The sequence below is a fragment of the Rissa tridactyla genome, chromosome 13, assembly GCF_028500815.1.
Source record: "Rissa tridactyla isolate bRisTri1 chromosome 13, bRisTri1.patW.cur.20221130, whole genome shotgun sequence".
In the NCBI taxonomy this organism is placed as follows: Eukaryota; Metazoa; Chordata; class Aves; order Charadriiformes; family Laridae; genus Rissa; species Rissa tridactyla.
Window position 1 is genome coordinate 5,332,626 of NC_071478.1, and position 15,841 is coordinate 5,348,466.

Consider the following 15,841-nt stretch of genomic DNA (forward strand, 5'->3'; position numbering starts at 1 on the left):
TGTCCACGTGCCTGTTCCAAAAATAGACAAGTGTTCCTGCTGATGTCCCCTCCAAAGCTCCAGACAGGCAAAAGCGTCTGAAGTTGACATAGGGCGGCAGTGTTGTGTGTCACAGTGCATTTCATATAGATCTGCAGATGTTTGCGATTCGGGATGAGACTTTTGGGAGTGACCCGCTGCATCCGCTTTCCAGGTCAGATCGACAACCGGAGTAAACTACGGAACATCGTTGAGCTGCGTTTGGCCGGCCTGGATATTACAGATGCGTCTTTACGGCTGATCATAAGGCACATGCCTCTGCTCTCCAAACTCAATCTTAGTTACTGTAATCACGTGACAGATCAGTCTATTAACCTGCTGACCGCGGTTGGAACCACCACGCGGGATTCACTAACAGAAATTAATTTATCAGGTAAGCAACACAAGCGCAGAGGAGCAGGGGGGGATTCAAATTGCCCATCGGCATTAGACTTGTGAGAAACACTCACCAGTGGAAGTGGTTTTACCCAGCTCTTCCCTTGGCCCCGGTGTCGCAGCCCCCCCAGGGCTCTGTTTAAGCTGCTGGACGTGCTGCCGGTGTGAAAGGCCCCGCAGCTGCCAGCCTTCCCCCGGGCCTCCACCAGCCGCCTCCTGCTTGGCAGCCATGTGTTGTACCTCGCTCATCCTCCACAGGGGATTTTCCAGGGCCGCCGCTCGGCGCATCTGGTGTCCTTTGCTTTATCTCATCAGTTACACAACAGAGTCACGGGGATCCGAGCGTGGCCGTGGGGCTGGCCGGGCCATTTCCCCCTCGGCACAGCACGGGAGCAGCAAGAAAGACCTACCGCAGCTGGGATAAACCGTCGTCATGCTGCGGAACAAACTGAGACGCGCTGTTAAATTTCTCCCCGTATTTTTTTTTTTCCCTGGCAGACTGCAATAAGGTTACTGACCAGTGCCTGTCTTACTTCAAACGGTGTGGAAACATCTGCCAGATCGACCTGAGGTACTGCAAGCAAGTGACAAAAGAAGGCTGTGAGCAGTTCATAGCGGAGATGTCCGTAAGTGTTCAATTTGGGCAAGTGGAAGAAAAACTTCTGCAAAAACTGAGTTAGTTAAAGGACACGTGTAAATACTGGGGCGGGGGGGGGAAGGGACTAAGAACACGTAGGGATTTTATTTTCAATTGGGAACTTGGAATATTGGAAAATACCGCGATTGGATTTTACAACTCTTGTCGAGGAGAGAACAACATGAAACTACCCATGTTAAGAATTTCAACTTGTGCCACTAATTCAGTCTACCTGGGATGTCCTGCACTGGCTCTTATGCAAATTCATAAGGCGACTGTTATTGATGATAATTGTTCACACCCGGAAGACGACTGATCTCCAAGAAATACTGTTATTTAAAGTACCACAGCATGTGCTTGGTAGTGTAAATTTGATTTCTGCTTTTCGTTTCTTAAAACAACAAAAAAAAAAGTTGGTGTCATTGAAGTGGACCACGCACTGCATTTCTGCCTTCTTAACACGTTTTGTTTTGTTACATCTTACATTATGCAGAACTATTTTTGTACAAAAATTGTTTAAAAATTATTTATGCAATGTTTGAATGCATTACCAGTGTTTTGGTTTTGATTGCCAATTTTTATCTTTACTTATGGTAGGCGAGAACTTAACCTATACTTCGTAGACAGTATCTATCTACAAACGTGCCCAGGTCAGGAAAAGTAGGTTAATACTTTCAACTTAAAGCATGTTTTAATGGAAGTTTATATCCTGCTTTGTATACTTCAGAAGTGACATAAGCATGTTGTGGAAATAAGGTGTAAATTATAGTTGAAGTAAAACACTTTGCCAAGTTTTATCTGTATAGAAATCACCTTTTTCTCAAAATTTTAAAAAATTCCAATTTCAGCTTTTGCACATAGGAGGGTTTCACTCTGTAGCATGAGCTCTTGTACTCAATATAAAATTAATTTATACAGTGAGTCCAGCCGTAGAATAAATGGTCAAACGTAGTCTCTCTTTCTTTGAAGTGTGAGTTGAGTTCTCATTTAAGGTTTATAACATGGTTATTTCCTGATTGTAAAATTCTGCATTCATAAGTGCCATTGTTGTACGGTGTTGTTTTCGTAGACCCTTCCTGATGCAGTTTTACCTTTGTTGAATTTGTATAAACAATTGTACAAAAACAGGCGCTGGCTCTGCGGGTTTCTGTTCCGCGGGGGGCTGGGTTTGGGGGAAGCTGTGTGTGGAGGTCACGTCTGGGTTCCGTGTGCGGAGCGGGTGCTGGTTGTAGCCTGGGTACAAGGCGGATCAACAGCAGAAGCCCCTCTTCCTGTCATCCTGCAAGGAGTGCTTTCACAGCGCTTGAGCTGTTCCTTGGCCTGTGCCTTTAAGTTGGCAAATTCCGACAGACTTTTAGTGAGGCAGGAATAAAATACACATCTATGCCTCCCTCAACCTGGAATCTGCCCAGATCAGTCTCGAGGAACACGGACATCTCGAGCGTTGAAGCTTGAGCTGAGTAACCAACAGCACTCCCACAGCTGGTTAAGAAAAGAGACAGAGGCTGAGAAAGCCCATCACAAATCTTTATTAAGCTTGTGTGGCTAATGATCAGCATGGAAATAACATATAGGGTATGTTTTTCTTCATTAGCTTACCCACGGAAGAGAGACTCCAGGAATTAAGTACCATTAAAAAGTTACTTCTAAAAAATAAAGCCATTGAGAGGTTTGCTCCCTTCTGAAAAATAACCCACGCTGGCTCTAAGCTGTGTATTTTATTTTGAGGAGGAGCTACTTTCTCTTTTTCAAGCCAGCTTAATTTTTTACATAAAAGCCCAGAGCAGGCGTGACAGTGTAGCAGAGGGAACAAGTTCTCAAGTGCTGCAGCTGAGGCAAAGTGTGGCCCTGATACTTTGCTCATGTGGGAAATTAAAAGAAGAAAGCGCAGCTCCATTGCTGAACCCTGCTGAAAGGTCAGACCTGTCCTTCCTCACCGCCCTTATTTTAGACCTTCATCAGGGAAGGCCACGCCTGGCCCCAGGCAGCCTGTCCCCAGAACAAGAGCTGTTCTCGCTGCCCTCTTCCCCCAGACGTCCTGCAAGGACTGTTAAAGTCCTTGCTCCAAGAGGACCCGTACCCTGCTGCTGGAACCTGGGCCAAGGGCTGACAGCAACATAAGTCACTCGCAGCTCCAGGAAGCGTGGCTAATAGTGACTCGGCCTCGGTTAAAAGAGCTGTGAACATGAGGTTTTCAATACCATGTTTCCTTTCCCTTAATAAAACCCCTCCCCATTTAAGGTTAGTAACACCATACATTCCACAGGTTAGCAGCAAGTAGTTTCATGACCCTGATTAGTATTCACAGTAACATCAGGTTGTCGGCACGCGGCATACAATCATCACACATAAGATTAATAGTTACAATAGGCATGAGTGGATTAAGGACCACAAGAATATGGTTTTCTATACCCCTTTTTAAAAAAATATTTTATTCCTAAACTAAAAACCACTTAGTAATCGGTATCTGGACAGCACATGGCAGAGCCCTGCAAAGCGACAGCGCTTTTTGTACATTGACAAAGAATGGCCAAGACAGTACCTGTGTAATGACAGACACACTGAAGGAAGCAATCGGCATAAAACAGATTGCTTAAGGGCTTCTGTGCAGGTACAGTTAATGGCAGTGCTTTCTACAGTCATATTTTATACTGTTAACACTGTTACAGGGACAGTGTCAGAACAGTTACATTCTATAATTATTTAAAAGCCGAATATTCAACTGATATATTCGTTGCTTCTAATGCACTAGACGACGTAACACTCTAATATGGTCGAGCAGTGGTGTTTTCTGACCACTTGCTGAGTACTGAATACACTAATTAGAGGTGATATTCTTCAGAAGAGAGCAAGAACTGCTGTAAACAGTTTGACTCAAACAGTTTGTGGGTTTATAAGGTAAGTAAGTCAGGCAGTGCTCTTACTGTACACACTGGCATCGTGTTGTACTGCCCAACCCTGGGATTCGGTACGCTGTAGAAAAATGTTTCACAAACTTCTAGATCCAGATGTTCAAAATGCTGTGTTTATTGGGAACTAAAAAGCCCCAAGGTTGGGCACCGCTGCCCACAGCAGTCCTGGAAGGGTGACTGTAAAATCCGTTTTTGGTCTTGGTTTATGATTTGAACACGTGCACGGCCCGTACAACGTACTGTCGGCAGATGGGGCACTCGCTCATCCTCTTGCCACACTTGGTGCAAGTGACCATGTGGCCGCACTCCAGCAGGACGCAGTCGATCACAGCGTCCATGCAGATGCGACACAGGTTATCGTCGTTGTCGTTCAGCTGCATCTTCTCGCCCTCTGAAACAGAGCAGAGAGGGAGGTCAGGCATTCAGGCCCTGGGAAACCTGTGAAGTTCTAGCCCAGGCAACCACTAAAATACACAGAGAGCTAATTTAGCGTGAAGCAGTGCTGCCCCATGTCCACAATAGCTTTTCTAACCCACAGCTAAGAATTAATCTATATTCCTTCAAAAAAAACCCCCAAAAAACCAACGAAACACGAACAAGAAAATTCCCAAGTGAATATCTAATACGTGGCTTCATTCTTGAAACTCAGAAACCATTTTCAATTCAGAACATAATGACACTGAAATAACATGCTGGATTAAAATTCAGAGCATGTTGGTTTTCCATCGCTGAGCTTACTTCGTTTGGCAGAACGCTTTCCTCAGAAGATTAAACACAATAATAATAAAGCAGACTAAGAAGTAGAAGCCTTAAGTAGGCTGTAAAGGTGGCAGAACTGAACAAAACCTGTCGAGTTTCACTGTGAATAGACAACGTCCCCTATCAGTAACCCAATGATGTTCTCTCAGACCACGTGAAAAAAAATAATCATAAGTTTAAAGCCTGATTTCAGACAGGTTTTCAATTCTAGTTTATGACCAAACCGAGGGTTTCACTTAAGCCATGTTTTGATATTCACTAACAGTCCCCCACCTTCACAAGCCTTCTCCACCCCAGTTAGCTGATGATTTCACACGCGATTATCACAGTGCCTGCAGTGTATGTGCTGGCACAAGCTGGCTGTGCAGTGGCCCAGGGCTATTAAATTTTCCAGTCACCACAGTCCCCCATTCTGTACAGCCTGACCGCTGGCTGCAGGAATGACAAGCCAGGCAGACATTTTTCAAGCTGGCAGTGACATCAAGAAGTTGCTCCTCAGCCTGTACTTTGTGCACAGGAACGGGCCTGTGCATGTACTACAGTCAGGCAAGTGAAAGGCTCCAATCGTTGAGCGTAACAGAGGGCAGAAGAGCACCCGTCACTGAGCCGCAGCCACAGAACCACCTTATCATGAAAACATGGACCGAGACCAAACCACTTGAACTTGGACGTCTGCCACCGTAGCTTTTAATTCTGTACCGCAGCAAAAGACCTGAATTGCTTTGGTCTGTTGACAGCTCCTGAGAAGCTCCCTCGCTAATGCCTTGTGAAACCTGATAAAGGACGTGGAGGTGCCAAGTTTCATGTTCTCTGAGGAACTGGTTCTCAGTTGTGCAATTTTACCTTCACTGTGAAAGCTGAGCTCTCCGAGCTTTGGAAAAGAAGTCACAAAAAACCAGCACAATCCTGGAAAGCTTAATTTACTCACTAGAACTATGTCCAACTATTCTAGATGCAGCTTGAGTTGCTAAAACACACTTTCCAGTGGTTTCCTAACTGAGCGGACTGAGTTAGATACCAAGTCCTTCTGTTGGCAGAACGAGCTACTGGAAACCAGAAAATAAGTAGTCTTAAGAAAGTGATAATTAAATATAAACCTACGTGTCTTGTGGTTTTCTTCACTCTCTCTGTATAGTCTGCTCACTTTTTCCACAAGTTCCCATTTTTCACAGCATCCCGAGTAGTTGACAAAATTACACGCGAGTATTTCCTTCAGCTGCCGAACACTCAACCCTTCGATGTCTTCCAGACTTGAAATATCAGACAAAGACGCCCTCGCTCTCTTTCTGGACAGTCCAGGGGTCTGAAACACATCAGCTGTATGTTTTTAACTGTCCCGGTAGGTTCAGAGCACCACATCTGGTGCTACATTAAGCTGCAGCAGCTTGGCTAAAGTTTTATTCTTTTTAAAGTCAGTACTTGCAAATATGCATTGCTAGACACAGCTAATTCTGAAAGAACTAGCGTGTGACAGTAAATGTTGACAGAGATCTAAACACTTTAAGGTGTCACATGCCAAAAATTCATTCTTTGGATAGTTCATCTCTCACCTGCTCTTCTGCACTTTCTTCTTCTTCATTATTTATAGAAGATGTTTCAGTTTGTCCCTGTGTACAAAATGAAACTAATCAGGATTAAAAAAAAATAATATCCCTTCTAAAATATTTTCCTTCGTACCAAACTGATCACAGATGTCAATGACATTTTGAAGTTTGAATTGCTACTAATGTTACAGATTTAAGTCACCACTATCATCTAAACAAGTAATCTTATCTAGTAATCTTCTCTTTTCAGGTGAGAGATACAAAAGGCATTTTTCGTGCCAACCTGAACTAAAATAAAATGCCAATTGGTGCAAAGTGATGCATACCTATTAAAAAAAAAAAGCTATGTTATACCACAAAACAGATGTTAATTATTGTACCCGTAAAGGTGTTCCATTTCCTGTGCTTCCCCTTCTGTTTGCAAGTTCTCCTTGAGACGACACCGATACAGACATAGAAAATGGATGAGTAAAAAAGCCTGAAGTCTGTGACCGTGACGAATGCAAGCTACTAGCGTCCATATCCTCCTCCGAACCTAATCCATGGTGGCACAGCACAAGATCCACCAAGTCTTCTTTCTCTCTGCACGTATCTGTCGGTATGTTTCTGAGAATCAGATACTGACGCAGATCCTTTACTTTCAATCTCATTAACTGAGGGCGCTGGAAGGCTGTTTCTTGCAGCAAGTGACAAGTGGAACATCTTCTGAGATTCTCTTGTAAGACCGAACAAACTGAGCAAAAATCCTTCTTGCAGTCACAACACACGTGCTAAGGAGAAAGAGAAAATAAATAGCATTCAGCTGTATGTCACAGAAAACAGGTTATACACTGCTCTTTCCTTCTCCAGGCTACATAATTTACTCAGTCTTTCCATCATCAATTTTGACACACATCATTTTTAGGATTTAAGTCTAGAAAACTGCACTGTCAAATTGTTTTGCAGGTGTTCTAAGACAGTCCATCGCTTTTGTAGCACTACTGTCAGCTGATTTGAGGTTTCAGTGAAAAAACATTATGAAAAAAACAAATGAATAAAGTACTCGAGTTGTAGTTCAGACAATAAACAAAACTGAAAGCCAGGCAATTGCATGGTATGTTAAAATACTTTTGAATATACTAAGTGTCACTGCTCTTTTCACATGTGTAAAAACAAGTATAATTAAACAAACTTTAAAGAATGTACTTCTTCCTCAATTGATTCAAGGAATTCAAAGTAGGCCTTAAATGTGATGGATCACGTGGTAGGTAAATACTCCCAAACACCCAGATGTCATTTCTGAAGAGAGCTTTGTTCAAAAGATTCACTACATTTTACAAAAGCTGGAACAGGCAAGACTTTCAGCAGCAATTTTAAATGGTCATCTCGTCCACTGTGAACAAATCCAAACTCTTCAAGTTTTTCAGGATTTTAGTAAATTAATATTAGCTTCAGAAAGTGTCCCTACACAACGCTTAATTCAACAAAGTCTTTGCCATGCGAACAACAGGACACATAGGAAGGGGGAAACTGAACATGAACACACAAACTGAAGAAAGAGGCTTCATGTTTATCCAGACAAGCTACAGAGAATTAAGTCACTGAGTGGACAAAATAATGATGCTGGACGGCCACGATACACAGAAATAATACTGACAGTCTCAATTTTATTTATCTGCATTAACCCACGCCTCCAAATAAAGCAACAGGCTGCTGGAGTGCAATAGCATTTAACAGAACTAAACCCGGTTAGGAAACAGAATTGCGCAAGTGGTTCACAGAAAGAAGCTGTGATACTATATGGCATGTTTTTAGCTTTTCCATCATCCAGTTTGTTCATTCCTGTACCCAACCACTTTCTTTGGTATCATCTTGAAAACCAGATTTGTTTTAATGTTCACGATTTTGAAGCTAAAACACATATCTTACAAATAACGATCCACTAATTTTTAGGTCAGACCAGATCCAATGTGTCACTGATTAATGAACATCAGACCTCTTAACTTCTAATCCTGTCTGACATTAATTTCCTGTGACCTCAGAATAAGACACACGCTCCCTCTCTGGCTATCTGCCTCGGGTTTCCTTATCTAAGGAAAAATACACATTCATCTCCCAGTATGCCTACAGATTAGTTCATATGAATAAAAATATTATGAAATAGGAAATATACTCACTTTTTTCCTAAAAACTGAAAAGGAAAGTCCACAGGCTTTGCAAACTATATTAGCGCCCGCTGCAGCTGGAGATGGATATGCTGAGAAGTCTGTATTTGGTGCGAATCTGAACGGGCCAGCACCTCCCCCAAAGCCAGCCTGCTGGCCACGGACAGCCCCAGTACCCATGACTTCATTCAGCAATCCACAGCAGGAAGCCCACATGGAAGTAGCTCCCGCCTGAAAACATTCACAAAGCAAAAAAAGAGAATTAATATCTGAAAGCCTACATCAGATGTGACTTGCTACTGAAAAGCTACTTCACTCCATCTGTCATCATCCCAAAAGCATGTGGTATGAATTCCAAGAGCACCAGGAATCCTGTACACTAACATCTGTAACAGCCCAATAATCTTCACTTCCCAGCTGCAAACCAAAGTAGGTAAGATTTGCTTCCGAGAGGCTCATGCAGGCACAAGGAGCTGGCTTTCATAACTCCTTTTCTAGCAGAGTTCCACACAAAAAGGGTAAGGAATGTGAGGAGGTAAGGCAAGAGCGGAGCAAAGAAGGAAGACACTAACAGCCAGTCACAGGTGAGGGGCAAAACCTGAAATGATGACAGGCAGCAATACAACAATTTATCATAATTAGTGCAGACCTGTACCCAGCAGGATCTTCTCCAGAACTAATCCAGCTCTTATATGACTCACAATAAAACTCTCTCTAAAAAAAAAAACAAAACCGCTTCTGGGTTTTCAAACTCGAAAGTAATAAACCAATCTTCATTAGAAACTAGTTATGGTCTAGTGTCTCTGGAAGAGAAATGGTTTATCAAAACCTCCCTGAACCTGCTGTTTTGTTGTCTTACAAAGTGTCTAACAAAAATTAAAAAAAACCCCTCTAAATTAACTTATTCTATAATGACTGGATTTCAGTTGAGTCATACAATTTAATCTTAAAACACTACAAAAATTCTAAATGCATAAATAAATTGCTACTTTTTATCCTTGAAAGCCTTTATCAAAAGTGCATATTCTACTTAGAGTTGGAATTTGGACTCCAAGTTGTTCAGGTCACATGTTTAATCACTGTCACATGGCTGACTGAAACTTACTAAAAAAAGAAAAAAGCAAACAGAATCACATCAGGTTCTTTCTAAAAGGAAGCTGAGTGGTACAGCTTCCTTTAAACATAATTTTCATACTTTTTTTTCTTAACTATGCTGGTTAGAGCTGTTCTGCTTTTAATTCCAGGGCAGCATGTTTTTTTTTTTTCCAAAGCAAAGACATAAAATAATTGCTTTTGAGACTTGTAGTTCTTGCTGTAAAACCTAAACCAATCAGAACATGCACTTCAGCTCAGTAATGATGGTGCTTTAATTCCTGTAGTAACTAGACTAATTCCTATATTAAATTGCACACTTCACCTGCACCAAACACAGTCCTGTTACGTGTCTGTGAACTTAACACAATAATTGGGGATACGTCAGAACATCTCCTTTCAAACCACTGAGCATAAAAGGTAAGAAAAGAGCCCTCACTGGCTTAGAGAGAAGCTGTGAAAAACAATGCCATAGGACTAAACATGTTCTACAACACCACCTTCATGTAAGTGCCGTTAAGTATGGAACATCGAAACCATCTCTCCAACCCACACAAACCTGGTACTTCACTTTTACTGTTGTAAGCTGACATTAAAAGTGTTGCAATAAAGCGAAACACCGAACACGGTCATTTTGCTGCTAAGCTGTACAACACGTAACACCGCGTAGAGTTATAACATCAAATATACATGCAACAAATTGAATTCACTAGTCTAGTTGTATAGGTATTTCAAGAGCAAAATTCATCCCAGGCATAACAAGAAACTTCCATGCTGTGGGCACCCCACACATACGGGAAAAATCTTCCTAAGCTTCCTGCGAACAGAATTGGAGAGGAATGAACTCCAGTGGCCCTTGCCTGACCTCCAGCCAAGACACCGGCAACCCCAGCACGTGGCTGCGCTCAGAAACACCCCGCGCTTGGAGCTGTCTGATCTGTAATCAGACTGTCCTGACAATCGTTAAACTATCATCAAACTAGGACTTGTTTTCTACTTTTCAATAATAAAGAGTGGAAACAGATCAATATCAATTTTTCCTATACAAAACAAGTTATGCATAATTATCCTAGCTTATTAGGCAAGAGTAATTAACTTTTCAGAAATACATTCTGAAAACCAATGACTTAATCCAAGAGAATCCCAAGTTTTAAAACTTGCAACTTTTGAAAAATGTTTTTTCTCGTCTTAAGGGAAAGTTGCAGAAACATAACTCTAATTCTTCACGTATTTATAAAAACAGATGATCTAGCTTTATACTAAAAAGATTTCAAAATAGGCGCATACAAATAACAGAAAAACAAAACAATGAACCCGAAGGGTCTGTCAGAATCCAACTTGCTTCATTATATGACTGTGGTCTTTTTAGAGGATCACAGCAGCAGCAGGATACACAACTAAAAGGACATAACATAGTTGCTACTACAAGCCTTCCCTGATAGCTTAACACCTGCTTCTTAGACTTACTTTATTCAAGAGACACTAACAACTGCTCAGACATCACTGTCAACACTAATTGAATATATAATTAGGAAATATTTGTTACCCATTTTGGATACATGAACAATGTTAGTATCAAACAGAAAATCTCTTTACACTTACTGCCAAGCATTCAGTCACTTTAAGGTGAAAGGTAAGGCAATTGGGGCATCATTAATTTTCTCCTTAACCTATGGATTCTTTCTATGCACTAGTGTCATCAACCCATAATTGAATTACAGTGTCTAGACTCTTCGTATTACTCTGTAAAAGAAATTAGACCCTGCTGAAAAGCACCGACACAAATGAGGCACACTAAAACAAGAACTCCCTCCTTAGAGAATGAGTTAAAATTTTGCCAATTTCTGCACCAAAAGCCTTTCCAACTACATCAGTCACTACTTCCATATTCCCTTCTCACAAGCTGCCATCAGCTATCTTCCCTCTCCATACCTCATGTGCATACTATAGGGGCAAAACACTGCTTTTGAACTTCGCTTGTTTTCGGCGTTTAGCAACCTGATGAGAATTTCACCTCAGGAAGACACCCGCCCGAAGAAGCTGGGAGGCTCTATGCTGCTCCTTACACATCTGTGCAAGCAGGATGTGCAAAGCCGGCAGACCAAGAGGAAAGCAGAACGGATTTTATTTCTTTTAGCTGAAATTTCATCTTTATACCCAGCCTGAGATCAAGCAAAGCTTTCTCAGAGATCAAGCACCCCCCGGGAGCCCCCGAACTCAGAGATCCCCGGCCACCACAGCCCTCAGCCCCGACCCGAAGCCACCACGGCAGCCTCGGACGCGACGAAGCGCCTTTGAGGAGCGAACCCCGCGGCCGGCCGGAGCGGGCCCTCCCCTCCAGCCCCTGCCGTGCCTCCCCTCAACGGCCCGGCGGGAGCCAGCTCCCAACCGCCGCCCCCCTCACAGGCCCAACCTCCACGCACCGCCCCAAGCCCGACTCCGTCCGGTTCGGAGCCCTGCCAGCCCTTCAGCCGCCGCCGGCGGGGACCGACCGCCGCCGGTGTGTGGAGACGGGGGCGGGGGCTCGCCTCAGGCGGCGGCGCCAGGCCCTGCCCGGCTGCTGAGTCAGTGGAGGACGCCGGGGCTGCCCGGCAAGGCGGTTCCCCGTCCCTCGATAACGGGGCAGGCCCAGGGAAGGACAGCGGTGGCGGCCGGGCCAGGCGGCCTAAGGCAAGGAGGGAGGGGCGGCGCGGCCCGTCCCCCCGGGGTCCCGTCCCCGTCACGCGCCCGTTCGCCCCCCTCCTCCCTCCCTCCCTCCCTCCCTCCCCACAGTGAGGGGAAAGACGCTCTCCCGGCCGGTGGAACCTCCGCCTTCACCTTCATGGCCGCTTCACCGCCGCCACTCGCGCTCCAGCGCCGTCCGCCGCGGCGACCCCCGGCGCCGACCGACCGCCCCCCCCGGAGCGGGCCCCCGCCCTGCGCGGCGGGCCGCCTCACGGAGGGCGGGCCTTCCCGCCCTGCCCAACGCCATTGGCTGTCCCTCCGCCGACAGCGAGCGGGCGGAGCCAATGGGAGGAGAGGAAGCGCCTGAGTGTTGGCGGGGGCGGAGGTTCGGCGGCCACGGAGCGGGGCGGGGGGGGGCGTGAAAATACCCCTGAAACACGGAAAGAAGAGGCCACTGTCAGCTGTAAGTGCGTAAACAGTGATGTCACTGAAATAAGAGAGAAGTTTTACCTCATGTTTTTGGGTGGTTGTGGTGTTTTTTCCTGTGTACAGGGGCGCCAAGCCCTAGCGAGCCTCCCGTGAAGGCGCGGAGCAATGGGGTCTGGCGCAGGCCGGGGGTGAATCTAACAGTCACCAAAATTCAGGTGTTTTGGCACCTCTGCGTACAAGGCGGACGTTTGTCACAGAGGGAATTAAAAGCCTCGGTGCTGTAGGCAAAAGGCCAAAGTTGCCGGTTATTCCGCCAAGCCCCTAGGTGATAATCTTTAAATAATAGAAAATAAGGTTTATTATTTAAAAATCCAGTTCCAGCTAGCTTCTAGGTGCCATTATTATTTTATCTATGCCTATGAATGCGATATCTATAAAAAATAATAATCACAGGTTGTAAGAACTGAAAGCTTTTAACCAGAAGACCGTATTAAAGAAACCCGAACAATACAAACCCAAGTAAGTCTTCAGGAACGCTTTACATAAGAACACACGGGGCCAAGAACAAAGGAGGCTTTTGCCAAAAAGAGGAACAGACAAAAGCGGCTGAAAATAAATTTTGACCACAAATCAAATTTACCCGTACAAAAGGTTGCATGCAATCTTTATTAATTTCTGCAGGAAGGATCTATTTTTGGAGCAAGTCAGATGCAAGGACTGAGTCAAAAAAGATCAGTATGTCATCGCCACAAGAATGGCACAGACTTGGCAGCTTTAGCATCAAGAGCAGATACTTTGTGCAGCCCAACTTCTGGATTAGCACTGACACAATATCTTAATTCAAAATCAGGTCATCTCTTTTTGGAAATGCTTATGCTCCTTGACAAGCTTTTGATGTGCTATAAACTCTTGATTTAATAAAAAATGTCATTTCTTTCCCCAATAATAGCTTGCGATTTTAGTCAAAGCAACTGAAAAGACAGTTGAAAAGTCTTGTGAATACAATGTCAGAACAAGCAATGGCACATTTCCCATATTCCTCATGTGACAGATTGCTTTAAGACCCCTTAAGAAATAACAGTAGTGTTTGATTTTAAAAAACTTCTATATCACCTAAACTTTGTCAATTCAGGGAGTCGCCCTTGAAGTACCAAATTATACACATATTTTTGTTACATTAAAACATGAGACCTCCTCACGCAGTTGCTGTGAGCGGGGTAAAAGCTCTGTCCCACAGATGAGCCAAACCCAGCAAAACCTAATTTTTTTTTCTTTAGCTCTGCTAAGGACTTGCCAACAAGAAATCCTCCCAAACACAGATGTTTTAGGGAGTAACGTGGGCCTGACAGAGCTGAGATCTGGTGACTGTGCTGGCAGCTGCAGTTGCCTCTCCCACCTTAATTTGGACAGAACTTGATGAATCATATTCCTAACATGTGATTTGAGATCACTTTTAGTGCATTAGCCTGTGTAAATTGAAACCATGTAGATTGTTTTTAAACAAGGAACTTTAACTCTACCGGCTACTCTGTAGCTGAAAAGTAGCATTTGCAGAGGTGCTATTAATAAAAGACTTGCCCTCGCTGAACCTTCAGGATTGTGACAAAGAAGCATTAAAAGATTTAAATCTGTTAATGCTAGATGTCGCATTTACTTCTGCCATGAAATAACAAGTGATGATGACTCGCTGCAGCTCGGTAATCCCCCAAGGCTTTACATGTCACGAGAGCGAAGTAGAGAAGTGGTTCTTACCAAGAATATTAATTTGTTTTAAATGTAACAATTTGTGGAATTTTACAGTAAAGTTTTAAAAACAAAAAAAAAAAAAAAGAAAGAAGTTAATCTCTGGGCTTTATTTGGGAATTTCAGATTGGATATTAATACCTCTAGGAAGAATCATTATAGTATTCACTTTTCATAATGGAGACATGCGGTACTTTGGAATTACCTTTGAGAATGTTTTCAGCTTGCAGAGACTTGGTCCGACAGACTCAGCGCTGCACGAAAACACAAGGATCCCTGAACCCAGCCAGTGGCCATTGCATGCTTCATAACCTCAGGCATGTCACTCAGGGGGTCAGCCTATTTTAGGTATGATAAAAGATTACTTTTTCAGTTGCATTACCTAATCTTGAAATGAATACGACCAAAACCACCCCTTGCTGGTTATTTGTAGGGATGGTTTTCAGGTGTGCGAGTTTATTTAAATATGCTTAAAAAGCGTGTTCTGAACATTCCCTACACCAAGGGTTGTCAGCAGTGTTCTCACGTTGGCTTCAGAGCCTTGCACAGAAATGTCAGAACCAGATGTCTGTCATTTCCTTTTTCCTCCCAGTTCTGCACCCGCCGGCTGCAGCAATCTCCTCTCCCGCTCCCTCCCCGCCAAGCCACACCACCCTTTCGGTGTTTCCACATAAACCATCATGCTTTATCTTCAGGAAACATCAGCAAATCGACCTTTGTAACATAATAGCTTCAGTTATTTCCTGGGTTTTATATTCAGGTATAGTTCAATGAGTATTTAGTTCATTGAGGTCTAGGAAGCTATCATTAATTATGCCAGCAACAGCTAATGACAACACTAAGTTTCTTAAATGTAAATGTATTCTAAAAAATTACTCCACGCTTGATTTGCCTCCTCCTCCTCTCACCACCCCCAGGCGTGAATCAGGAGCAACTCAACTGAAATCCCCGGGAACTCGCAGATGTATAATAATATTGAGTTTTGTTTCGCTCTCACTTACAAAAATGAGAACTATTATAATAATTGGAGCATTTTCTTTGGGAATGTGAAGCCTTCATGAAATACTTTAGCAAATTGTTGAGAAAATAAAAACTGATGTCTGGAAATATCATTATTGCATTGCAATTAATTTGCCGTCTCCCCATACATCCCGGCACACCCGTGACCGGCTGGGGAGAAGTGCCATGTCCTTGATGAGCCGTGGGGCCTTGGGCTCCTCCACATGGCTCCGCTCTCCAGGACACGCGGTGCCAATGCCAGTGGCGGTCATGCCTTCCTCCGAGGGCTGTGGCACATCCATGCTGGCCGTCCCCAAGACCTGGCGGGGTCACGGTTGGGGTGCTGGCACCGAGCCACCATCCCCATCGTCTCCATGGGCAGCGGCGGGAGCAGCACAGAGGCTGGCATCGACGGAGGAGAGGTGACCAGCCGCTGGGCTGTAGGTCACAACAGGCTGCGGCCACTCCCCACAGACGCTGGCCATATCTCGCCACAATCCACAG

At 44.1% G+C, this 15,841-nt stretch overlaps 2 protein-coding genes and 1 long non-coding RNA gene across 12 annotated transcripts in view; 2 read left to right on the plus strand and 1 right to left on the minus strand.

Annotated features, from left to right (window-relative positions):
- The window catches only part of KDM2B (lysine demethylase 2B), a 122,450-nt gene extending 120,272 nt beyond the window's left edge, over positions 1-2,178 (plus strand). For all 8 annotated transcript variants that reach the window (XM_054219207.1, XM_054219205.1, XM_054219210.1 and 5 more), the window contains 2 exons: positions 194-412; positions 913-2,178. In XM_054219207.1, coding sequence (XP_054075182.1) covers positions 194-412; positions 913-1,094 — 401 coding nt within the window. In that variant the 3' untranslated portion in view covers positions 1,095-2,178. The remainder of the gene's footprint in view (positions 1-193; positions 413-912) is intronic.
- A 379-nt stretch (positions 2,179-2,557) lies between these two features.
- Positions 2,558-12,427, minus strand: RNF34 (ring finger protein 34). 3 transcript variants are annotated; one of them, XM_054219214.1, is made up of 6 exons: positions 12,320-12,427; positions 8,423-8,641; positions 6,647-7,036; positions 6,273-6,329; positions 5,824-6,025; positions 2,558-4,354 (listed from the first exon to the last, which is right to left on the minus strand). In XM_054219214.1, exons 1-6 carry the CDS (start codon positions 12,323-12,325, stop codon positions 4,167-4,169), a joined length of 1,062 nt encoding a protein of 353 aa, XP_054075189.1. In that variant the 5' UTR covers positions 12,326-12,427; the 3' UTR covers positions 2,558-4,166. The 3 variants fall into 3 exon arrangements, with proteins under 3 accessions (XP_054075189.1, XP_054075191.1, XP_054075190.1); XM_054219216.1 differs by lacking the exon at positions 12,320-12,427 and adding an exon at positions 11,926-12,171; XM_054219215.1 differs by lacking the exon at positions 6,273-6,329.
- A 152-nt stretch (positions 12,428-12,579) lies between these two features.
- On the plus strand, positions 12,580-15,516 carry LOC128917101 (uncharacterized). Its single transcript, XR_008469169.1, has 3 exons — positions 12,580-12,629; positions 14,465-14,686; positions 15,256-15,516. It is a non-coding gene; the product is annotated as an uncharacterized LOC128917101 (long non-coding RNA).
- Positions 15,517-15,841: the final 325 nt, after the last annotated feature.